Genomic DNA, 26,319 nt, shown 5'->3' with positions numbered 1-26,319 from the left:
TTCAGTATGTATGCCTACAATGGCATATTTCAAATTTCCTTCCGTGATTTCAAATATTATTTCAAATATGGGAGGTTGGTAGTAGCTTTAAAATAGTTCTTTGGACTTTGAATTGGATCCATTTACAGCATGTATGGCATCCTCTGGGCAGAAGCCAAACAAAGCAGGGGTGAAATCCAGCAGGTTCTGACAGGTTCTGGAGAACCAGTAGCGGAAATTTTGAGCAGTTCGGAGAACTGGCAAATACCACCTCTGGCTGAACCCAGAGTGGGGTGGGAATGGAGATTTTGCAATATCCTTCCCCTGCCAAGCCCACCAAGCCACACCATGCCCACCAAGCCACGCCCATAGAATCGGTAGTAAAAAAATTTGGATTTCACCACTGAAACAAACCCCTTATATTACGTTGCATAGCCTGTGTGAGTTTCGTCCATAAACTATGCAACTGGTTTGAAGCAGAACGTAATGGTGAAGCCCATGTTTTGCATGCAGAAGTTCTCAACTTTTATTAAAAAGCACCATATAGGAAAACACTAGTGCCCAGGAAACCAAACAGAATCTCTAGTCTGAGGAGTAGCAGTCTCCTATTCTTACTGCCCTGTGAGACAATAATGATAACTATCTCAGGTCAAAATTACTTGTACTGAATGGAAGATTTGTTTTATGTTTCTTGGACTATTTAAAACTGAACAATGATGTGGTTTCTCCACCACCACCACCGCCAAAATAATCAACAGCTGCAGAGATCTTTCCTAGCCTACAGCCTAGCTGCATCATAACAACCAACTCACACTGTTCCTCCAATGGAAAGTCATTAAATTCCTTCTGGAGGTATAGGGGGAAAAAAAACCATTGCTTGTCAGAAATTAGGAAGAGCCATAGCATTGGGTGGAAATTTTGGAGAGATACTTTACCCTGTCTTTGAAAGACTGGTACTGATGGAGATAGAGAGAACTGGAACAAGGTGTGGGTGGGGGGAAGTCAACTGATTGGTCTGTGTAGCTTGGTTCTGTTTAATTTTTTTTCTGCCATTGAGCTAGTCTTAATTCCTGGTGACTTACACGGAGAAGTCCATGAAATTTTCTTGGCAACATTTTCAGAAATGGCTTGCCACTGCCTTCTTCCTGGAAATATACTACTCAACAATGTGTAACTTGGGGGAAATATAGAAAAAAGTATCAAAAATAACAAAGGCTGAGGAAGAGAATAACCCTTTGAGAGTGGCAGTGGCTACAGCATATTCCACTCCTTACTGAAGCTCTAAATTTCCAGCTTCCAGATGAAATCCAGTCAGGCTTACACAACAGCAGAACACACAGACTTGTGTTTTGGAGTTCCTAACACTAATCGGTCTTTTTTTTTTTTCCCTCCGTACAGTACGGTGCTGACGTTAAGGCCCATGATGCTGTGGGGCACACCGCACTCTTCTACGCTCGCCGAGCAGGAAGCCAAGAATGCATTGACATCTTAATGCAACATGGTTGCCCAAACGAAGGCTACAGCACTATTGCCACCCCAGGCCTGCGCCGGAAAAGCAGCAGTGCCAGCATGGGAAGGACCGAGGCCCGAACTGCCCTGGTGTAGCATGCCAGGGGGAGCCTCTTCCCCATCCTAACGGTGCCAACAAGGGTGCAGTGACTGATGCCTCCTCTCCTTAAGGAGATCCCACTCCCCTCTGGCACCTGGACTGTAATGCCAAGGAGCATAGATCATGACTTGTGTCATGCAGAGGAGGTGGCAGCTCCCATCCAGAGCCCAGCTTCAGCGGTTCTGCTTGGCATAGGCTGCCATCACCAAGACTCACAGCTCTCTCTACTGCCAGGCCTTGAGCTGCTCTGCTGATATCCTGGGCAAACAGCCGTCTCTCCAGACAGGTCATCAGAGAAAGCCTACAGAGAACCGAGAGCAATGCGTCCCAGTATTTGGAATGAATAAGAATTAGGACCTGTGCTGACGTTGTTGTCTTCCCAATTAAGACTTTGGGAAATGAGAGGGACAAGTGTTTACGTGGGGTCAGCTCCCCTTTTCTTTCTGGGTTCATAAGAAGTGTTGAAGGCGGAATGTAAATCAGCATTACTGGAGCGGTTGGTGACTGAACTGTACTAACCACTTCTATGGAGCCCCAAAACATAACAATAGGCGGGAGCAGGGGGGGAGTGTCGAAGGGCCCAAGAGCGTTTGTCACAACAATAGCACTGAGGGAAGAAGGTTCAAGGGGGAACCTTTGTGTCACTTAACTTGGCTTAAGTGAACCCCTCTCCTCCTCGTGTCAGGGTATAGGGCTTAGTGGATGCACTTGAGCTGTGGCACACTAAAGGGGCTGTAGGCCAGCCTCCCTCATTTCTAGGCAGGAACGCGTACAAAAACAGGAGTGAAGTTGCTTGCTCAAATCCAGCGTGGATGAGCATGTAGAAAACATGCATTTCATGGAAAAACCCGTTTCCGTTATAGTTTCCTTTGCCCTTTCAACAAATTGGGTTTTCTCTTCTAGAACGCCGACCCTTCCCACCTCTCAAAAAACTGAGCAAGAGTGGGAGAGAAAAGTTAGGGATGTCCTAACATATACATTATATATAAAAACAGCATCCTAACTTAACCAGGCAGTAAAACCACCTACTGACTCTTGGGGGCATTTTTCTTTATCCAAGAGAGAGAACATATTTTTATTTAGCAGACACAGCTCCTAATGCGTGTTTTGTGAAGCGTTTTAATTTGAAATGTCATGAGGCTGTTGTGAAGCCCACCTGCACCCGGCCTTGTCCAGGTCAAAGCGGGTGAGGCTGAATGAATTAGGCCAAGACACCAATTAGCAGCCAGTCTCCACCTATTGCCTTGCCAGACCCCTTTAGTCTTAGACTCAGGATCACCCTGCTATCACTCGGAAAACACCAAGCACACTCCTTCTTCAAGCCGCACTGAAACACATTCCTTCTGCTAACTTTCCTCAGGTCTGGTGCCTGATCGTTGCACTGAAATAGCTGTTATGTCTTACACTCTTTCAAAGGCCCCAGGCTGCCTCCTTCTCCTAGAAACCTTTTCACTCTTTCAGATCGTTCAGAGGAGGTAACAAAATGGTTGAGGCAGCTGGTTACGGGCCAAGAAGGGGGCTCAACCATGGTGAGGCAAACGCTGGGCATCTCTGAGGAATTCAACAAGGCCATCTTTTATGGATGCTGAACCTCCTCCTGAAGCTATAGACATACTGAGCAGCCAGAGGGGGTTCTTCCAAAGCAACACACAGCCTGGCTGTTAAAAGAAGAGTCATTTTTTTTAAAAAAAAAGAGAGAAAGAAATGAAGGAACATTTGTAAAAAGCTCCTTTCTTCACTCCTCCCAGTATTATCTCCCCTTTCTGACTTTTGTCCTAGTTTATTGCTTCATTTTGAGAAGGATAAAATCCTTCCCACTCTTTCTTCTTTCTAGTTTGGCAGCTCTCCTGGTGCAAGTGTTTACAGGCCTCGCCTCCACTGTTGTGGCAGGGGCATCTGTGTGGTTGTGATGAGTGATGTGGTCTCAGGCTTTATTTCAAATCTGTGATCAGGGTAATGCAATTAATCCTCCCTCCCCAGTGTGGACAGACCTGGGCTGGAGCAGCCGTTACAATTGCTGGCTCCATCCCACTGACCTCTGGTCAAACCCAGCCTGATCTCATTCCTCTGGCCGCTGGTTTGTACCATGAGAACTGGACGTGCAGGCAAAGGGCACAAGCCCAGCCAGGCCACATCACCTCTTAAGACACCTAGGGCTTCCTTGCCCTTCTGAATCTGACCAAGTTCTTGAATGTACTGGCGATTGTGTTGCACGAGATCCATGCCCCTTAGCTGTGAGATGGAACCCAATAGGCCTGGCCCCAAGAGGATAGTTAACACACACACATTGTTGCTGGATTCCCCATGGCATGATGGATGAGCACGGCAGGCCTTTGGGAAGGGAATCGTGGCTTCCGAGCACTTTTGAATCCAGCCTTGAGGGTCAGAAGAAGGGAGGGGGCACTGATCCATCAACACTGAATGTAATTTATGCTTAGGGGGGCCTGGCAGTTCAGCACAAGTTCCTGGGAGAGCCTCTTGTGCAAGCCCCAGATTTGGGGCTCGAAAAGTAAGGCGGGCGGAAGTGGGGGGAGGGAGGGGATGTGAAAGTGCCAGAGCTAATATTATTGGCTCTGTGCAGCTGTTGTAATCTCTTGGATTGTACCTTGTAAGTATGTGACAATGTAAGAAGATGTAATAACAGTGACTGATTATTCCTTCTTGTGATAGCTCTCCAGAGTTGGATTGCCAAGTGGGTGGGAATATTTCCGTTGTTTTTTTTTCTTTCCTCTTTACAGCAGCAGCAAATAAGGAAGAGCATTTAGGAGAAAGTAAATGTTGGCCCACTTGGAAATTTCTAATGCTGGGAAGGAGAAGAGAAGGAAAGTGATAGTAACGGAGTTTGTAACAATTGGTCAAATGCAAGCTAGGGACATGATATTCAGGCGATCTCAGAAGCCTTGCTATGTTCCCAGGAGACCACAAGAAAGTGACAGTACTCTTAATTGTCTCCACTTGATCATCTCCTTTCCTATCTTTTATCCCACTGCATCAAAATTTAATGTTTAAAATGACAGAAGTAGGGGGGAAAAAACCTCAGCAAATAGATGGACAGGAAGATTCCTAAGAGCATTTGCTTAACTTGTATTGCTTTACCCCTTATTACTTAGCTCCCGTTGGTGTCTTGCTGTAGTATTATACAGAGACAACTAAGCACATCTACGTCCATTGAGAACTTCATCCACCACATACTCAAATGCGTGTGCTGCATGATAAATACTTCTCCTTCTAGCCATTCTCACCTGTTCTTGCTATCGCAATGCCTTCATTTGTGAACTGCTGCATGAATGGTCCATTGTAGGAAAACCTCAATTTAATAGACGAGAGGGGAAGGGTAGTCCGTTAACTCCAAAATGATATCAGTTTCCATCCATTTGCACTGTTTGTGTGACACTTGTGTCCAGACTGCTTCAGAAATGGGCTTTTGTCTTGTTATTTGCGGGGGAAGCAAAAAGAAAAATGTTACCCATCACCTCACAAGCCTGCTGAATTGAGGTTTTACTGTGTCTTCATTTAAAGTATGATAATTGGTGATCTGTAAATTGAGTTGGTAGATAGGAAATGTGGTTAAAACAAGTAGATTAAGACTTATTTGGGGGGAAAATGCCACCGAGCAATAATCCATTACAGTTAGTTGTTGGCTTCCTCACCCTAACAGGCTTCACACATTCAGTGGGTTTTATTTGCAGCTGCTGCTTAGTGTCAGTTCTGAAATGGCTCCTTCTGTGTCTCCATTAGCCCCTTAAAATAAAAATAAAAAATCCATTTTGATAAAAGAAAAGCCAGAAGACTCCTCAAAGGGGGAGATTTAAGGGTTTATTCTTCATTTTAGAAATCCAGTCTGCCAAACTGAAAAAGTACAGATTCTAAATGAACATAAATTCCCCCATCATTGAAAAAAGTAAAAAATAAAATTTAGAATTTACTTCAAGTTTAAATAGGTTTCTTTTTCTTCTTCAAGAGACTGTAGCAGATGAGTTAGAACGCTGAAACTTTTTAAGTGCTATAATTGGTATTTGAACAAAATTAAGACTTTCCTATAGACATATCTTTGCCCAATTCCAATGTTACTTTTTAAATGTAACACTACACACCCACACTAATCTTTTTACCGTTTCTTTTTAAGAAACGGTACTACACAGCAACACTAAGATTAATCTCTTTTTGCGGAAAACCAAGTAATTCCCACCCCTACTAAAATCTGCACAATCAAACTCTTCTGTGCTAATAATAAAGGCCAGCTAAGCCACTGTCATCCCAATTCAGAGACTTTGGAGATCCACAGTTTAAAAAGTGCTCACCGCTTCTGTGAAAATTTGAAGAGCCCTTCCATGATGCTCATTCTTGTAGGCAAAAAAAAAATCAAAATACTGTAGATTCAGCAAATGTCAGAATTCTTAATTCAATCGTGTGCTGTTTAGAAAGGCGTGCACGGAACTTTGAAAGTCATTTTAAAAGTTATATCAGTGAAAAGATACAGATTTATAGGAATCTCACATATAAAGAGTGCAACTCGCTACATTCAGATGTTTCAGTGGGACTTATGCGATACATATTCTTAGTTTCTCTGACAATAAGACAGAATTTTTAAAGAGTACACAGAAACCTTTCAAGATTATTTCCCTTTGTACAACTAGACAATAGCTCCCTTATTGGCAGTAACCACATCAGAAGGTCATTGTCTTGAAATATGTTTCATGGTTAGTGAACATTTTTAGAAACTTATCCCTTCTTATATTTTAATGGAAAAACCTGTAAACATGACAAATCTTACTGAGAGGCAAAGTCAGTCAATGAGGGACAACAAGAAAACCACAAACTGAAGAGAAGGTGGGGACTCGGATTAAACAACAACTCTTCAAATCAGCACCAAGGTTCAGCCCAACTGTCCATGCAAAATTGTGGAACGAAGGCTTCATACCCAGCCCTTTCAACCAAGGGCTAAAACAGCCTCTTCTTTCTCCTCATAACAAAGATACAAAAATTCCATCATAAATTACAGAGTAATGGAAGCCAGTTGGTTAGGATCACCAGTATATGTAGCTGACTTAAGCTGCCTTTCTCTTGAGCTTCGTCTCCTAGAGTTGGGGGCTAAGGGCCAGAATGGGCAGCTGTGAAGTTGGCACCACAGTCAACGTAATTGTAGGTCTCCAAGGAACTTTGAGATATGTGGCCAATGTAGGAGATTTTCACTGAAGTTCTGAAAGGCAGAAACAAAAGAGAAAAAGATGATTATTTTTTTTTATAAACCAAAAAGTAAGTGGAGTCCTCACAACGTATACCTATACTGAAATGTTAAATTATAGGCCAGAATGTTTATATTATTCAACATACATATTCAGCAAGCTCCACACTGGACAATGCTCAAGTTAAGCTGCATTCAAAAACCATCTGCAAAGTTCTAGGGCAACACTGTACGTATCAATAAAACTATCATCATTTAACGTAAAGGAGAGGGATCTACCACTGCCAGCATCTTTTACCATTTGCCATGGAGACCGAAGAGGGTAGGAATTAGAAACCAACAAGAGGGGCACAGACTCCTCACCTCTTTTAAATTTCCCGTAACTCCACTCTTCTCCTTCAGAAGCCCAGAAAATAGTTCATCAAAATGCAAGTTTGCTAGATAAGGCAGTGGTCAAGTTCAGAGAGTAATCTGGGACCTAAAAGGTAAAGATTCCCCTGCACATGCGTGCTAGTCGTTTCCGGCTCTAGGGGCAGTGCTTATCTCCATTTCTAAGCCGAACAGCCAGCGCTGTCTGAAGACGTCTCCGTGGTCATGTGGCCAGCATGACTAAACGCCAAAGGCACACAGAACACTATTACCTTTCCACCAAAGTGGTCCCTATTTTTCTACTTGCAGTTTTTACATGCTTTCAAACTGCTAGGTTGGCAGAAGCTGGGACAAGTAACGAGAGCTCACTCTGTTACGCAGCACGAGGGATTCGAACCACTGAACTGCCGACATTCTGATCGACAAGCTCAATGTCTTAGCCACTGAGCCACCACCTCCCAACCTGGGACCTACTGACATATAAAAGAACCAACAAACCCTCTCTCTGTTTCTACCAAACCTGGGTTGTTCACCGGGTGTTTTTATATGAAAGCACTCAGATAAAGGCGAGAGGAGAGGGTTGTTAAGTTTTTGGAGAGACTTTTATTATGTGTTAAGACTAATCCAGGATATACATAACAGTTTGATTGTCTTTTCCAGTTGTTTTTTTTAAAGAGCAAGCCATAATGCCAGCTTTTGGCAACTGTACTATCAAAAATCAGCAGAATTATTAAAGGGGGTTCTGGGATTAAGAAAATGATTTTCTAGTATTGGGGGACAATCACCAAACTAGTTAGGAATTTATATTTGGAAATACAAAACAGAAAGGAGGAATGTTTTCAAATGTGTTTTTAACCCGAGAGATACACAGATTAAAAAGAAATCCGTAAAAGTTACGCACCTCATGAAAATCACAATATTGTGCACTCGGATCTTTGGTAGTGTGCAGAAGAAACTAAAAGAGAAAATCACAAAATCTTAAAATAATTTAGAAACTAAATCATGCAAGCAATTCTGAAAACTATTATTCTATATCCAGAACATGGTATAGCCAAATTTAACCTTGAACAGATTTTATTGCCAAATCTGTGTTTAGCTTTATTTAGGTTATGGACTATTTTTTTATACCTAAGGCTTTTGTTAAATTAGTCACAATGTCCTGCGGTATTCAGCTGTCACTTCCAATTATGAAGCTCAAGCTACAATGTTCAGTAGCGATACCATTTAACAGTCGCATATTGACACAGCAACATCTTTTTAGGAATAAATTTTCTTTTGGAATGACTAGGAAAATATTCTACACATACTTTTCAGAACATTCAAACAATTAAAATGTTTTTTAAAAGGTTGGGTTCTTCCAGTGGTTTGAAGCAATGAGAAAGATGGTTTCTGAAGTATCTAGAACAGTGATGGCTAACCTTTTTGCCATTGCGTGCCAGGAGGGGGGGGCGGGGGAGGGTCTCGCACGCACGTGCCCACGCACATGCGTACGCAACCCCCTCCCCCCTCGCTCCTGGCACATTATGGCCTGGTAGGCCCGTTTTTCTTTCTTACCTGACTCCAGATCCTCTCTGTGTATCTGGGAAGGGCGAAAACAGCCTTTCCCACTCCCTTGGAGGCCCTACGGAGGCTGAAAGGGCCCATTTCCCAATTCTCGGTGGGACAGGAAGTGACATTTTTTGCTGTCCCCAGCCTCCAGAACCTCTCTATGAGTCTGTAGGAGCCTCTCTAGGAGTCTCTGGAGGCTGGGGACAGGAAAAAACATCACTTCCTGTCCCACCGGGAGTTGGGAAATGGGCCCTTTCAGCCTCCGTAGGGCCTCCAAGGAAGTGGGAAAGGCTGTTTTCTCTCTTCCCAGATACACAGAGAGGATCTGGAGCCCGGTAAGAAAGAAAAACGGGCCTTCCCCACCCCGCCCCCAGGCTCTCCAGAGGCAGGAAACAGCCTGTTTCCCTACTTCTGGTGGGCCCAGAAGGCCCGAAAATCAGCTGGCCGGCGCACGCATGCGCCCCAGAGCTGAGCTGGCGTGCCCACTAATATGGCTCTGCGTGCCACCTGTGGCACACATGCCATAGGTTCGCCATCACGGATCTAGAAGGTACTCTCAATTATTTATTTATTTTTACATGGAAGCATGCAAGGAAAAAGCTTTTAAATTTATCCAAATGGGAATAAGAAGGGATGATACTTGGAAACCTAGCACATAAGTGAAGGCTTACACATAAATTATACCCACCCATTGGCCCTTTAGCCTAGAAGGAGCTGCCATAGTTCTACTGCATATATAAGATAAGGTAGCTGAAACTTTATTAGGGAACCTAGCAATGGCAACTATCTCACAGCAAATATTGTATTTCTTCATTACACGTCAAATGCCAAAAACACAAATTACTCACTATACATAAGGTCCACCCATTTCAGCTTTCATGGTGAAATTCACCTGGAAAAACACAAGTTGTGAATTAACTATAAGTCAGTAACAGTAAAGGACTTTGAAGCAAGTGTTTGCTTCTTCACAAAGAGGCTGCCATAGTGGATGGTGCCAGTCACAAAAAACCCTCCAAACAAACAACGAGGCACTCATGTCCCCATATACACTCAACATTCAGATTATCTTTCTCTTTTTTAATGGGGGGGAATGACAATAAATAAAGTCAGGCATTGCATTTTTTTCAGAATAAATATGGGGTCTATTTTAAGTCAAGAGACATTCTTTATTCATATATTTATTTTAAAAAATTGTATTAGAGCACAATTTTGGGTGGCAATAGATCATGAGCACTTTGGACTTTTCAAGTTTCCCATTTATTGACTTTTCAATAAAATAATTTAAAAATACATCTCATATTGCAAGGAGCCAACAGAGGAGTCCATGGGGACACTGGTTCTTTTAGGAGCCAAATTGTCTTTCACTATTGAGTTAGCTAGAACAGGCATTCCCAATCTTGGCAACTCTACGACACGGGAATTTCAACTCCCAGAATTCCCCAGCCATCATGGCTGGCTGGAAAATTCTGGGAGTTGGAAGTCCATATGTCTTAAAGTTGCCAAGATTGGGAGCCCCGGAGCTACAAGATTATCTGTTCTTATCACACCTAGTCTCTCTCTCCATACATCTTAGTTTCATGTAAAATAATTGCCGTACCAGCTGATCACTTAGTGGCTGGATATGAGTAACATTGTTGATCTGTTGGGTCCCAACCACAGTGTTCATGTATTGCACCTGACTGGACAAGTTGGTCACTGCTACAGAATAGAAATTGGAATTCCGGATCCGAAGGGTGGCCTATGGACAGGAGAAAGGAAAGAAAACTGCTGAAAACAGATTTCCAGTTACCCTAGACATCTAACTTTGTTAAGGTTAATGTACTGGACCTTACCGTGATGGAAAGAATGACTAGGGAGTTTTTTTCATCAAACCAGACTGTAACCACCTTAATGCCATTGTCATCCACAAGCACCGAATGTGGAAAAAGAAAGAAGACCACCAACCCTGATGCTAGAAGACACAGCAACACTGACACAGAGACGTAGAGCTTCCTGCAGAAGACAAGGACAATAGTTCAGGCAATTTGCTGTGCTCGGGTCCTGCAGGCAGATCTTGCTATATATTGCAAAAGATTCTGTGTTCTACTTAGCGATAGGACTGGAAGACCTCCTCCATTAATATTTAATTCATTAATGCATCTCAGCATTGTATTATTATTTACCATTTGCAAAATTCTGAGTCTGCATATCAGACATCATAAGATCTGGAGAATGAGTTGATTATACAGGGGAATCTACTCAGCCATTCTAAGTTTTTCTTAGACTCAGCATCTTAGTTTTTCTGGAGACGCAAATCAAGTCCCAACAAAATATTTCATCCCAGCCAGAAAATAGGCAAATATGTCAAATACTTTTTGTTCCAATTTGGGACAGGGCCCTATACAATCTTAAGCAAGAATTAGATTTCCCATGCCATGACTAAAGACTTCAATCGATTTCTGACTTTATTTTTTAAAATTAAAGGTAAGCCTTCTCTATTTTAATCTTTCTGTTACAAACTGCTTTAGCTATTCATACTGATCATTTTCAAATAAGATTTCAGTGAGGAAAATGAAAATCCTAACCCAAATTCTCAATTTCAGTTCTCAACAGCCCCAGTCTATGTAACATATAATAAGGGGTACTGAAAACTGTTAAGCCAATAGCATGCAAAGAATCATCAAGTTCTCAGTCTGCTTCAATTAAAGCAGTGTTTTTAAACCTTAGGAAGTAGTCTGAACTTCAATTTCCAGATTTCTCATCCCAGCCAGCACGTTGGCTGGGGAATTCTTGGAGTTGAAGTTCAGACATCTTAAAGTTGCCAAGGTTGAGAAACTTTAGAAATAATCTAAAATATTCCCTTCATGAAATTTCATTCCCAAAAGCAATACTTCCCACTTCAGTCCATGAAACTGTCTCTCCCCATAGACATGTCAATCAATATTCTTTGTTGTTCAAGGGCATTTATGCACATCTAAGACTTTGAAACCTACTGAAAATAATAATGAGCAGAGGGGGGGGAGAGAGGGACGGATGTTCTAAGCTGCACTGAAAAATAATGAAACATTGCCTCCCATTAAAATGCCAGAATTCACTTGGTAATTATAGGAACAGACTAAAGATAGCAAATTATATTGGTAGTCTGAACACATTAAATTATAATCCAGAAGCACCCAGATATTTTAGAGATTAAAATGATTTCCAAATATTCTCAACTGACATGGGTGGGGTTGGAAATACAAGTCGCTTTTCAGCTGAATATTCGTTTGTTTCATGCCCACTCAAATTATATATGTTACACAAGAAAAGGAATTAATTATTCCTATATACTTACGTTCTTTGAGGTTTTAATCTTTGATCATGATATGGAATCAAAGCAACCAGTTCATTAACTTGCTCTGGAGACAAAAAGCAATAATAACCATGAGTACCAGCCTCTCTGTGTCATAGTGAGAAAGGACGATTTTTAGAGTCTTACTTTAAATGCAGTGTGAGTGGAAGTGAAGAACACATCATTTTAAAAGTCACATTTTTGTTTTCATACCAAGAAAAGACAACAGGTAACAAGCTTTAGTAAAATGCAGGAACCTCTCTGGAGCACGAGACTATATATGGTCTTCCAAGGGATTTTTAATCTAAATAAACAGATGGTAATAGCTTAAGCAAGATTTTCCTTCATGTGGCAAAAATGAAACAGGTCTCTAAGCCACTGTTTTTGATTATATGCAATATACTACTAAAATTTTAAGTCTCAGGCACCAGACAAAAGACATTGCATCTAATGTCAGCTGCAATATAAGGTTAACAAGTAAATCTAAGCGTCAGGCCTGGAAGCCATCTTTTGCATTCTTCCGGAGTCTTATTTCATCCGGGGTGTTACTTGGAACCATGACATTATGCTGGTTTCACTCGTTGTGCTAAGCTGTACACCACAATTTACAAGTTCAAAATAGCAGCATTTCATACCACAAGGAAACCACCTGCCTTAGTGTAATACGTAAACCAGATCTGTCAATGCTTTTACCTGAGGAGGGACTTGATTTCAGGCAGATTAACCCCAAGGGCATTAGTAATTGTATGTGTGATTGTGACAACAAATGGGGGCAGAGATGGGAGGAAGAGAATCAAGAAGATTTTATTCATTTATTCATATTTAGATAGCTGCTCATCTCACAATCACGTGACTCTGGGTGGCGTACAACAAACATCTAAACAATATTAATATTGTTAACATTAAGAAACTTTAAAATTGTAAAAGGTATGACAAAATTTAAAAGAGGTCAGGTGACGAGGACGTGTTCATTAACCAGGAGTCATTTCAATATTTTGCCAGTCCCCTGGATGCCTAGGCCTCAACCAGATCTTGAGGATCTCCAGAAAGTTAAAAGGGATGAGGCCAGCCTTACATTGCGGGAAAGGGGATTCCATAAAGTGGAGAGGACACACCGCAGAATAGCCCTGTCACTTAGGGCCCATCAATTAAACATGATGCGCAGGATGGGCAGATGTAATTAGGGAGAGGAAGTCCCTCATATAACGCAGCCCCAAGTCATGTAGGTAAGACAAAGTAGATGGAACAAATTCTCAAAACTGGGCCTTGATAAACTATACTAGCGATAAGTTTATAGCACTCCATAGCAAAAAATATGGAGAGATTTCTGCCCTGAAACAACATTGTCCAAACAACCCTAACCCCATTATGTCATCATTCCTTGTGTCAATCAAGGAAACAAATGATGAACACCACGCTAAGGATTCCTTGCAGAGCAAGCAAATGGTTCAATACATGCAAAACCAAGCTGGATTAAAGAGATAAACCCAATCACAGAAGTTTTAAATAACACCCATTCATTTGACAAGACAGTTGTTCTTCAACTGTTATCATTACACCTCTAGGTAAAACATAAAACAGCAGCAGGAAATGCCAAAGGTAAGAAGTGAGGAAAGAATGGTGTGCTAGGACCATGAAATGTTCAAGTTCAAAAGGACTCACCATTCAACAAAAGCAGGACACATAAAATTACCTGTGGGAATGCAGCCAGTGCCTTGGCAGGAGGGACAGGTGATGCTGTCTCGTCCAGTGAATTCCACATACGGAAACTTGGCAATATCTTCTTCTCGATCTTTATTGGTCAATAAATCCTCATCATTCTCTTTCTGCCTCTTGGAGCAATAGTTACTTGAGTCCACCGAATGAAAAGACCCCATTGCAACTAGTATCTAGGGTAACTCCACATGAAACTATAAGTAAAACAGAGCGGAAAAATTTACACAGGAGTAAGAGTCTTCCATCATTAGCACAAATTTCACTTGGACAACACGGTCTTAAAAATGTATGCCTTCCAATAATCCAAATTCTGAAGGAAAACATCCAAAAAGATCTGCAACCTATACACAGGATGTGCCTTATTTTATTTTTTTAATTTTTTGGAGGATGGGGATTCACAGTGGATTATGTTAGCTAAACAAGAGAAGTGATTATCACTGTATAATTATATTAGAAGAGAGGGAGGGAGGTATTCCATTTATCCAAGATTAGCCTATTCTATAAGCCTATTTAGGAATAAGATAAGCATTAGAATGGGAAAGAACACCCAGTGCTTTCCAAATATTTTGGATTATGGTTACCCATAAACTCAAGAGAGCTTTATCAGAATTAAAGTATCTGGAGAGGCCTATATCTGACTAAAGATATACTTCTGGAGCCAGAAAAAGAAGATATGAGAACTTGTCAACCAGTTTCAAGTAATTAGGAATAAAGATGTTATCACATTATGGAAGTTCCCTTTTTTTTCATATGTACACCATTTAATATTTTTACAAGTTATAAAATCAGTGGATTTTGATCTACATGAAACGATACAGCAACTGAAGTGAGTCCCTTTCTGAACTCATTAGACTTTCATTAGGTTTTGCTGATTAGATAGCTTTGTTGTTACAGAAATGGCTAGTATATATATATAATTATATAAAAGTAAAAAGTTGAGGGATTTATATTACTACCTTATTCTACTACATCCAAAGGAGTCGGAAATTAATGATTTTCTTTTTCCTTTCTCCTTTCCTTTTTTCTCTTCTCCTTTTCCTCCCTATTTTCCCATTACTTTCATTTTTGTTTGTACTTTTTAAATATTTTAATAAACTGATAAAAATTTAAATTGGGAAAAGAATTGTGTTGAAAGTTAATCTTTTTTAAAAAAGTTAAAATTGGATTTTAATAAATACTAAAGAAGGTGGCTGCAAGGTAACCACTGACATCACAATGCCTACTTTTAGATTAAGCTCAGCTTTTAACACTTTTAATAGAAAAATAACAATACCAACATTTTTAGGGAATGTTCTCTATTGTAACTCTCCTTTAACCACAGCTCTATAACAGTGCTAAAGCAGTGCTAATTAGACGTTTTTATTTAAAGAAAACTGTAGCACTGAGGCTGAACCCAAAATATAAATTACAGTGCTATGCTGCATCCTAACAGTACAAGTTCATACCAAAGGCGTGACCAAAATAATGCCATCACAATGCAAAGGAAAAGAGTTAGGTGAACCAACAATCTGCCTGTGGAATTCTGCAACTGAAGAAACACAGCTGCTGTGGATACAACACAGCTTCTATTACAAAATGAATGGAGAAGAAAAACCATATGGACCCTTCAACCCAACACCCTCCCGCTTTGCCTCCAAAGACAAAGAGGAGACCTAGTCCATTCTTCTGCCTGAAAAACAATACTTCGATTGTAAACTTTTCCCCACAGTTAAGCCCGCCCACCGCATCACTGCAGGAAAATTTAGGACCACAACTGGCAGAGACGACAGCTATCAATACTTCACAAACAATTAAATGTTCCACTGACCGAAGCAACCAGAGACAGGGCAGAATTCCAATAAGAATTAATTTCTTCCTGAATGCTAGGACTGTTCTGTAAAACGCGCTTGGGAATTCAATTACCTCAGCTCTGGTCTCCTCCTGATATGTTAGACTACAACTTTCATCCTCAGAGTGGAACAATTACTATGATTACTAATACAGGTAGCCTTTGATTTACAACCACAATTGAACCCAACATTTCTGTTGCTAAGCGAGACAATTGTTTAGTGGGTTTTGCCCCATTTAAGGACGTTTCTTGCCAGAGTTGTTAAGTGAATCACTGCAGGGGTCAAATTAGTAACACCGTTAAGCGAGTCCATCCTTCCCATTGACTTTGCTTGTCAAAAGGTTGCAAAAGGTGATCGTGTGACCCAAGGACACTGCAACCGTCATAAATATGAGTCAGTTGCCAACCATCTAAATATTGACTACAAGTTCATGGAGAGATGTTGCAATGGTCAGAAGTGTGAAAAATGGTCCCAAGTCACTTTTTTCAGTGCCGTTATAACGTCGGTCACTAATTGAACTGTTGCAAGTCGAGGACTACCTGTAATAGCAATAGCACTTAGACTTACATGCCGCGTCATAGTGCTTTACAGCCCCATCTAAGCGGTTTACAGGGTCAGCATCTTGCCTCGAACAAGCTGGGTCCTCATTTTACCCACCTTGGAAGGATGGAAGGCTGAGTCAATCTCGGCAGTATGAGCCTCAATATTCAGCCGTAATACTGACTGGAGAACCCCCAGCCCGTTTCCTGCAACCAAAAAGAAGCAACCGTCCTACCTTACAAGGTTGCTGTGAAAAACTACCAGAAAATCTTGACCACCTTGGAAGAAAGGCAGGCTCAGGGGCATACGGCTAGCACCAGCTGCCTGCAATTACTGCAAGTTCAAATCTCACCAGGCTCAAGGTTGACTCAGCCTTCCATCCTTTCGAGGTAGGTAAAATGAGGACCCGGATTATGGGGGCAATAAGCCGACTTTGTATAAAAAAAAAGAACACCGCTTAGGGGGTGGGCAAAAGCCCTACTAAGCAGGTATATACAAAAGTATGAAGGCTATGAAGTCTCCGGAGAAGGGCGGCATATAAATCGAACCAATAAATAAATAAATGAATGAATAAAACAAATTCCAGCGTTGCTTTGCAGTCTATGCAACCTGATACAAACTGCTTTTAAGGATATTAAGTTGCTGCTCCTGCTGCTGTTACACCCACATTCCTATTTGCCCAACTTAACTTCTGGGAGCCCCTCCTTGCGGGTAAGAAAACACACCGACAGCCTTCCTCCCCCAGTCTTTCATTACCATCATTAAACCTTAAGTCTCCCGCCCCGCAAACCAACCTGCAGCCACCGCACCAAACTCTCACTGCGGAAGACGCTCTTTTAAGATTGTTGTCGCTACGGCACCTTATTGCGTCACCGTGCGGAACTCCCCCTCCCCTCCCCTCCCCGCACCTTTCTCAAAGCAGCAGGACGGAATCTCAGCCGCGGCGCCTGCTACCGACTGCGCATGCGAGGCGCGGAAGTGGGGGGTGGGGAGCAGAACTCTGCTCTTAAGGCGTACGCTGGAGTTTTCCGTCACGTGAACGCTGCTGCCTGCGGACGTGAGCCTCGAGCCTTTCCCTTTTGTCTGCGTAGCTTTTGTCTGCCGTTAACACTACGGATCGGGCGATGGCGGCTGTGTCCGCGCATTACCTTAAACCGCGAAGGACTTTTATTTAAGCGCCTTGCGGAAACTAGCTCATCATCTCAAGCCGCGGGAGATCGGCTTATTCGCGGTCTATCTACCGCTTTGCATGAAGCTCGGGCATCGCTGATGTAACTAGAGTTTGCGATGCCCAGAATGTCTATGAAGATTGTCAGCATATCCAGGTCATGGTTGTCCCCAAGGTGCTTTTTTCAAAGAGGCAAACTTGGACTTTTTCTTTGAAGACGTTTCGCTTCTCATCCAAGAAGCTTCTTCAGCTCTGACTGCATGGTGGGGAATGGAAGGATTTATACTCCTTGCAGAAAAGCCCTGTCACCTAGGATGACCATCAGTCTGCAAGGAGTATAAATCCTTCCATTTCCCTCCATCCAGTCAGAGATGAAGAAGCGAAACGTCTTCAAAGAAAAACAAGGAAGAATAGAATAGAATAGAATATTCTATTAGGACCCGGATTGTGGGGGCAATAAGATGACTTTGTATAAAAAGAACACCGCTTGGGAGAGGGGGGGTGTGAAAGCCCTACTAAGCAGGTATATACAAAAGTATGAAGGCTATTGCTTAACGCATTGTAAGCCGCCCTGAGTCTCCGGAGAAGGGCAGCATATAAATCGAACTAATTAATTGATAAATAAATAAATAAATATAGAAAAATAGAATAGAATAGAATAGAATAGAATAGAATAGAATAGAATAGAATAGAATTCTTTATTGGCCAAGTGTGATTGGACACACAAGAAATTTGTCTTTGGTGCATATGCTCTCAGCATACATAAAGAAAAAATAAAATACATTCGTCAAGAATCATAAGATAACATTTAGTGATAGTCATAGGATATTAATAATCAAATCATACAAGGAAACAATAAAAAGTCCAGTTGCCTCTTGAAAAAAGCACCTTTGGGACAATGCCCGGAATGGATCTCAGGGCATTGTTTGTTTTGTATATCCAGACTTCCGTTCCATCCCACGTCTTAAATAGAAAATAGAAATGATTTTATTTTTAAAAGTGGGAAGTTGCCAGTTTGGTCTAGTGGTTAAGGCGCATGATTAGAAGCCAGCAAGAGACTTGGTTTTCTTGGGCATGAAAACCAACTGGGTGACTTTAGGCCAGTCACTCTCTGTCTCAACCCAGCCCACCTCACTTGTGTTGTGGTGGTGGTGAAAACAGAAAGAGGAAGGAATATTAGTTATGTTGGCCATTTTGAGTTATTTATAAAAAATAAAATAAAATAAAGATGGGCTATAAATAAATACCATGCTGAAGGACTCCATTCTGAATTTCTATGACTTTTTAGGAAATTAAACACTGGTGGTGTCCCCTTGCCATAAATACATTCTAGAAATTATATAGGAGAAAATTAACAGCTGTCATGTTGCATTCTGGTAAACTAGAATCAATGTGGGGTGACACTAATATGATTTGCATTTTGACTGCTTTTGTTTTGTAAACACATGGTCTTATTGTTCTACTATCCTCATAGAACTTGAATGTGGCCCTGGTGGGAATTGTTTTGAGAATAGGCAAGCCACACAGTAATTATTTAACAAATTTAACCATAATATCTCAGAATTTGAAATATGCCTAGAGGTCTAAAAAGAACGGGGACCACTGTTTTAGCATGTGTGATCACAGCTTTTAACAAGTATGCAATGGCACTAATAGGCTGCACCTGTTCCATGCCCTCCCCCAGCTGTTCCAAGCATTCTATTTGCTGCTTATATAAGATCCAGCATTAACTTAACCTTTGTTTGCAGTAGACAATAATTTGGGTTTGCATGAAGAATGAATCATACATTTAAATGCATTGACTAGATTTATATGAAAAAAGGACTTAAACTGATACTCACACTTAACAACTGTTGCAGCTTCTCCACAGATCACTTCTCACGTGATCCGAATTGGGGTACTTGGGAACTGGCATTTACAACTGTTGCAGCATACCAGAATTGCATGATCCCTATTGTGAACTTCCCAACCGGCTTTCCACGGTCAATGGAAAAAGCTGGATTCGCTTAATGACCACATGATTCATTTAGCAACTGCAGTGGTTTGTTTAACCACTGCTGCAAAACAGGCTCTAAATTCAGATGTGTCTCACTAAAGAATCAAAACGGAAATTCTGGTCCCGGTTGTGGTTGTAAGTAAAAAAAACTATCTCTACTGAAATGATGTTGATTGGTTTATGGCTCATTATGCATATGTGAAACAGTCACCTTGCTTTCTCTGATTCTAGCTAAAATCTAAAATCTGTTTTCCCTGGTATTTATTTCCTAAACAAAGGGAAGGTTTGCTAACAAAGCAGTTATGCAGGGAGAAATTTATAAATATATTCCCATTCTGCCAGACTTCTCTAGCACTAATTCAAAAGACAAAACTATGAGGAGAGGAGAGACAGACACTATAATATATAACACAATATATTATAAACATTTGTTTCTCTTCTGTACGATTTGGCAAATTTAGCATATTTTGAAAGGATTCATTTTATATGCTAATTTCAAATTTAGCAAGTAGTGTTCACTTATTTGATAAATTCTAATCCAGTGAATTTAACTGTGAGTTCCCCTCATCTGAATCCAGTGCTACACCACTTGCAGCCACTGCTTCCCACTGTGATAGTTGGCCTGTCTTATGTGTGGGGAAATCTGTACATTTGAGATTTTCCTTTATGCCAACATTTTAGATACCTTCCTTTAAGGCAGTGGTTCTCAACCTTTCTAATGCTGCGACCCTTTAATACAGTTCCTCATGTTGTGGTGACCCCCAATCAGGGGTGGGTTCTAAATTTTTTTACTACCGGTTCTGTGGGCGTGGCTTATTTTGTGGACGTGGCTTGGAGGTCATGTGACTGGGTGGGTGTAGCTAGCTGGTCATGTGACCGGGTGGCCATGGCTATGTGTATAGGGACTACTCAGAGGGCTGAAAAAAATCATTTCTGACAGGTCCTCGCACTTTTGACTGGTCCTCACACTTATGACCATCCTCACATTTATGCCTGTGCAGCATTCTTAACAACCATGTCACTCATTTCACAACTGCTTCTCTTCAACATGGTATAAGATAGGGCAAAAAACGTAAAATGTGAGGACAGTCGTAAATTCGAGGACTGGTCAAAAGTGCGAGGACCAGTCAAAAATAACTTTTTCAGCCCTCTGAGTAGTCCCTGTGCACAAAAGGACTACCCAGAGGGCTGAGAAATGTGATTTCTGACAGGTCCTCGCACTTTTGACCGGTCTTCGCGGTTGTGACTGGTCATCATTTATGCCCATTGTAGCATTCTTAACAACCGTGTCACTCATTTCACAACTGCTTCTCTTCACCATGGTGACAAGATAGGGCAAAAACATAAATTGTGAGGACAGTCATAAGTTCGAGGACTGGTCAAAAGTGCGAGGACCAGTCAAAAATAACTTTTTCAGCCCTCTGAGTAGTCCATATGCATAAAAGGATACAGCAATAGAGAGGGATGAAGGAGGGGAAGGGAAATTAGAGTAGGAGTGAAGGTAAGAGAGGGAGGAAGAGAGGAGGAGAAGGAGAAAGAAAGAGGAAGTAGGGAGAAGAAGAGGGGGGAAGAGAAAGTAAGTAAGAAAGAAAAGACAGAGGTGGTAGGTTTGAGGAGAAAGATTGCTGTACAATAAAAAAGATGAAAGGGAAGAAAGCCAACCCCAAACAAATATTAAGATATTAAGATAAAGAATGAATTGTTAAACTTTAAAGAATAAAAGAGAACAAATAGGAATAAATAGCAATAATTAGAAACACACATACAAACATACAACGTATTTTCTTTGAACAGAATATTTGGCCTGTTCACAATTTTAAACAGTTGTAGGAGGTTAGCGCCCACCCCTTTCCTAGAAGAATGAAATATTTTGGGAAATATTAAAAAGGCAGAATATTATATTTCCCTACCTGGATGAGAAATGGAGAAGCATATTTACAGACAAAGCAGCTCCCACCTTCCTGCCCCCCACCCTTTGTTAATGGGCCAGAGGCAGAAAGTCAATCTTTTTGTCAAAGGACATTTGCAACACAATAGCAACAGAAACTAACACAATGGGCCCCATCAAGCCATGTGATCCTGTCTACCATTAAACCATCTTTCCAAGCAGTCTCCATGTTTCCAGTGTCTTTTTCCCCACTTGGTGCAGAACCCAGAAGGATATTTCTTCCAACACAGTATTTAGTCATTTCAATTAAATTTACAATTTCTATATTTCCTTTTTACCATATTTATTCCTCATCTATTTTTTTAAAAAAAACAATATTATCCTTCATCCTCATCTCTAATCTTAATCAAATTCAATTTTTCCCTTCTATATTATACCCCTTCGCATTGTCATCTATTTTTATATCCATCCTCACATTGGTTAATTATGTAATACAGTTGTTTAATACAAATTCAACATTTTAATATAAATCAATTAGTTATATAACTATCTTTTTTGTATATTAATCAATATGAACATGAATATTCCAATTATTTCCATGCAATCCAATTTCTTACAAATCAATTAATTATACTTACCAATAATAATAAATCAAATAATTTCCCCCATATATTCCTCCAAACCACAACTTAACCATTTCTGCTTTCAACACAATATACAATTAATAGTATCTCAATTATTACAATTCCCTAGTTAAATAGAGCTTTTTTTCTTTTGTGTTTTAAAATCTTGAACCTCCTCTTGCCCTAAATTTCCCATTGTTTGCAGTTTTGTACCTACCTTTTTTTGGTGAGGAAAAAGAAAAATTTCTCTGCCTCATTTTGTCACGTTGTAGCAAAGATCCTTCTTTACTTTCAATTTCGCTTTTCAGCATAGCTAGGGGGAAAAAAATTTGCTCCAGGAATTTACCTCTTTGCAGCTAGCTCTTTGAAGCCCCGCGGCAAGAATTTAAAGTTTTTTTCCCTCTAGCCATCAGCTGGGACTCCAGAGGCAGCAATAGATTGGGAGTGGGCGGGGTAAGCGAACGGCGACCGGGCGATCCAACAGAGGCAGAGGGTGAGGGTGAGTGAAGGCGTGGGGGGGGCGAGAGAGGGCTTTGGCGACCCCTGTGAAATGGCCGTTCGACCCCCAAAGGGGTCGCGACCCCCAGGTTGAGAACCGCTGCTTTAAGGTAAGGGTAAAGGTTCCCCTCACAAATATGTGCTAGTCGTTCCTGACTCTAGGGGGCGGTGCTTATCTCCGTTTCAAAGCCGAAGAGCCAGCGCTGTCCGAAGACATCTCCGTAGTCATGTGGCCGGCATGACTAAACACCAAAGGCACATGGAACGCTGTTACCTTCCCACCAAAGGTATTCCCACTATTTTTCTACTTGCATTTTTTACGTGCTTTCAAACTGCTAGGTTGGCAGAAGCTGGGACAAGTAACTGGAGCTCACCCCTTTACGCGGCACTAGGGATTCGAACCACTGAACTGCCGATCTTTCGATTGACAAGCTCAGTATCTTAGCCACTGAGCCACCACATCCCTTCCTTTACATTATGTAAAAAGAGAAAGCAGACATGTCAACTGAATCTTTTTTTTATGTTGGTCCTTTCAGTTGTCTTAGACTGCAGCTTCTATCATCTCCAACCAGTATTTTTACATATTGACTTTGGGTGATAGGAATTATTGTCCAACATCCAACATTAACTTAGTTGGTTTTACAAATATAGTTCTATTAAGGGTTATTGCCTACAATTCCTAAAACTAGATGATGAGAGCCCAATTAAACAAATGAATCAAAATATTATACTCATTCATTTCTCCATCAAGGAAAATGATCCAGAGCTAAATACCATCTGCTGAAACTTCCCAAAAAGAGATAAAATTATATTCTAAAAAACTAGATCTAAGCTGAGCAATTATTTTGGACTAAGAATCACATTTAAGTATGTTTTTATTTCTTTGAGGGACGCTGTGAATGGAAAAGTATTGCAGTGCAACTACATTATATCTCTTAGAGACACTGAGAGTCTTTTTTTCTGCACTTTTCTGCACTTGGATTTGGGGGTTTTCGTTATTTTTAGCTGTGTTGTAGGCTTATAATACAGGTTTTGTGTGGTTCACACCTCAAAATTGCATCAGCCAAATTTAGCAGCATGGTCAGGCGGCAGAAAAATGATACTGCATCCATCCTGCTATGGGGGATTAAATCCCACAGCCATCATTTCATATTCCCCAACATAGATTCCCTGTATAAGTCCATTTTTTCCATCCATTCATTCACCATCCAATTGCTGGATCTCAATCTCTCTCTCTCTCTCATCCCCTATCTAGGATTGAATAAACTGCCTGGTTATAATAAGTCACTCATTAAATAAGAGTTTTAACATAAGACATCTCCAGTTGAATTCTTGATTAATTCCTTTATATTTATCAGCCCTTGAAGGTAATCCAGATAGGAAACCAATATTATGAGTGCTAATACTACCTTTATTGCAAAGTTGCAATAACAGATTTTTTCAAATCCGAAACACTTCTCTCTTCCCTTCCCTTTACTTTTGGGAGAACTAGGGTGGGGTTTTTGTAAAATGCTTTCTCCACTTCCATTCCTGCTAAGAGTTGAAATATTTCTTATCCAATTGTTGTTCTGGCTGTATTTATTTACTATAATCTCTCAAATATTGTTCAATATTTTAGACAAATCCTTAAAAGTCATTCAGTAATCCCAATGAACTAAACATACTCATTTATCTATTTTGTAAATGCAAATATGTTGTGCCACTGATTTCTATTTTGTGCCATAGATTTCTTCTAAGTAAACTATATACAGTATGTAATAGCGGTCTTAAATTTGGTGCCCTTCGGATGTATGGAACTATTTTTATAATAATCGCATTGTCATGTTGAGTGGAAATTTTAAGCATCATAATTCCAACTTCTAGACATCTTCAATTGCCTTAGAAAGAGTGAAAAAATAATAACCAACTTGCCTGCCCATCTCTAAGAATTAGTAGGAAGACAACCAGAAATGAATATTTATATCAGTTGCAGTTTCCTTATATTTCACTAGATGGCTCCAGATGCCAGGGGAAAGCCTTTGTGTAAAAGCAAGCCTTCCTTTCTCATGTTTTTAGTTCTGTCAAATGTTGCTGAATTCCAAGTTCGAAAATTGCCAGAATGGCCAATGTTGAGAAATGTAACATCTGGAACAGGGGTCTCCAACCTTGGCAACTTTAGGATTTGTGGACTTCAACTCTCAGAATTTCTCAGCCAGCAAAGTTGCCAAGGTTGGAGATCCCTGATCTGGTGGGTTCCCATGTTGCACCCAGAGATTGAAAGAAATGTATTTAAAATACAATTGTATCAGCTATCTCAGTATCAAACAAAAGTTCTATTTCTTTCGGTCTTCCTATGTAAAAAATGTAAACAAATAATATCAAAATAAACACTGACATATATCAAAGGATCTTTCTATTCCTTGCTACCATTTTTAAACTGAAAAGGCATTGCTTGTTTATTTAATTGATCAATCTCAGCAGCTATTCTAGGTATACTGTATAATTATGAATGAAACTGTAGGAAATTAGCACCCACCCCTTTCCTAGAAGAATGAAACATTTTAGGAAATATTAAAAAGGCAGAATATTATGTTTCCCTGGTTGAGAAATGGAGAAACATGTTTTAAAGACAAAGCAGCTCCCACCTTCCTGCCTCCCCCACTTTTGTCAATGGGCCAGAGGCAGAAACCCAATTGTTTATCAATGGACCATCATCTGCAACACAATGGGACCCATCTAGCAACAGAAACTCACCACATGGCACCTGGGAAGATTACATCAGCCAGCAAGACCAGCTAAGACCCCCACCCCTTGGGAGCCTGACAACCAATCAGGATACTCTTTCGGGGCCCCAGGAAGTTCAAAGCCAGAGAGGGCATAAAACCCAGGGAGGGCATAAAACTCACTGCATCTCAGCCCCTTTTTCTGTTCAGGAACTCGAACCATGTGATCCTGTCCACTATTAAACCATCTTTCCAAGCAGTTTCCATGTTTTCAGTGTCTTTTTCCCCACTTGGAGCTGAACCTAGAAGGATATTTCTTCTAACAAAACAAAAAGGCAAGAGGTTGCTAAAACACAACAACAACAAAAAAAACAAAGCAAGCTACACACCATAAAAGGTAGATCAATAGACAGGCTCACAAACCACTCTGACCTAAGGCCTGCTGAAAGAAGGCCTTTGTGGCTTTCTAAAAACACAACAGGATTGGAGCCATATAGATGAAGTGGGAATACTTTTCCAGAGAATATTGTAGTTGCATTGATCACAGAGGAAGGTTATCTCTGAAGTCTCACAAGAACAGCTTGCCTTTGGAAGTTGTGGGAGCTTCATCGCTTGAGACTTTCAAGAAAAGATTGGACTGCCATTTGTCAGAAATGATGTAGGGTCTCCTGCTTGAGAGGGGGGTTGGACTAGATGACCTATAAGGTCCCTTCCAACCCTGTTAATCTGTAAATCTCACAACCACTTCAAGATTGGACTTAAAAGTGTCCTAATCCTGCAAGAATTTACCAGGTGGGGAGAAACAGTTGAAGGAGGGCAGTTCCATAAATATCTGGCACTAAGCCACTGTAGGAAGTTAGCACCCACTCCTTTCCTGGAAGAGTGAAATATTTTAGGAAATATGAAAAAGGCAAAATATTATATTTTCCTGGATGAGAAATATGAGAAGTATATTTTACAGACAAAGCAGCTCCCACCTTCCTGCCCCCCAACCTTTGTCAATGGGCCATTAAGGCTTGGGCCAGTCTATTCTACATAACAAAGATCTACCTCCTTCAGGCAGAGCCATAGTAGGAATTGACAAAGATAGGATTAGCCCTCAACACAATAGCAACAGAAACTAACACAATGGGACCCATCTAGACAGAGGCTCACCACATGGCACCTGGGAAGATTGCATCAGCCAGCAAGACCCCCACCCCCTGGGAGTCTTGACAACCAATCAGGATACTCTTTTGGGGCCCCAGGAAATGCAGAGCCAGAGAGAGCATAAAAACCCAAGGATTTACTGTATCTGCCCTTTTTTCTGTTCAGGAACTCAAGCAATGTGATCCTGTCCACCATTAAACCATCTTTCCA

At 40.9% G+C, this 26,319-nt stretch overlaps 2 protein-coding genes across 5 annotated transcripts in view; one reads left to right on the top strand and one right to left on the bottom strand.

Moving 5' to 3' along the window:
- Positions 1 to 4,231, top strand: part of AGAP2 (ArfGAP with GTPase domain, ankyrin repeat and PH domain 2) — a 183,729-nt gene extending 179,498 nt beyond the window's left edge. For all 3 annotated transcript variants that reach the window (XM_034412193.3, XM_034412192.3, XM_034412191.3), the window contains one exon: positions 1,378 to 4,231. In XM_034412193.3, coding sequence (XP_034268084.2) covers positions 1,378 to 1,584 — 207 coding nt within the window. In that variant the 3' untranslated portion in view covers positions 1,585 to 4,231. The remainder of the gene's footprint in view (positions 1 to 1,377) is intronic.
- A 1,153-nt stretch (positions 4,232 to 5,384) lies between these two features.
- TMEM106C (transmembrane protein 106C) lies at positions 5,385 to 17,204 on the bottom strand. 2 transcript variants are annotated; one of them, XM_034412195.3, is made up of 8 exons: positions 16,994 to 17,204; positions 13,694 to 13,910; positions 12,004 to 12,067; positions 10,523 to 10,682; positions 10,288 to 10,428; positions 9,539 to 9,582; positions 8,044 to 8,097; positions 5,385 to 6,788 (listed from the first exon to the last, which is right to left on the bottom strand). In XM_034412195.3, the coding sequence occupies exons 2-8, from the start codon at positions 13,875 to 13,877 to the stop codon at positions 6,680 to 6,682; spliced, it is 756 nt and encodes a 251-aa protein (XP_034268086.1). In that variant the 5' UTR covers positions 13,878 to 13,910; positions 16,994 to 17,204; the 3' UTR covers positions 5,385 to 6,679. The 2 variants fall into 2 exon arrangements, with proteins under 2 accessions (XP_034268086.1, XP_034268085.1); XM_034412194.3 differs by having other exon boundaries at positions 16,880 to 17,138.
- Positions 17,205 to 26,319: the final 9,115 nt, after the last annotated feature.

This window comes from Pantherophis guttatus, chromosome 2 (assembly GCF_059756535.1).
Source record: "Pantherophis guttatus breed Tessera chromosome 2, ASM5975653v1, whole genome shotgun sequence".
Lineage (NCBI taxonomy): Eukaryota > Metazoa > Chordata > Lepidosauria > Squamata > Colubridae > Pantherophis > Pantherophis guttatus.
The sequence above is the reverse complement of the archived record's forward strand: the minus strand, read 5'-3'. Positions and strand labels throughout refer to the sequence as shown.

Excerpts from the sequence above, each read along its gene's own strand:
- TMEM106C (XM_034412195.3), bottom strand. The coding sequence starts at position 13,877 with ATGGGGTCTTTTCATTCGGTGGACTCAAGTAACTATTGCTCCAAGAGG. Across the intron at positions 10,429-10,522 it reads TAGTCATTCTTTCCATCACG|GCCACCCTTCGGATCCGGAA; the intron begins GTAAGGTCCAGT and ends TCCTGTCCATAG. Across the intron at positions 8,098-9,538 it reads ATGGGTGGACCTTATGTATA|TTTCTTCTGCACACTACCAA; the intron begins GTGAGTAATTTG and ends TTTCTCTTTTAG.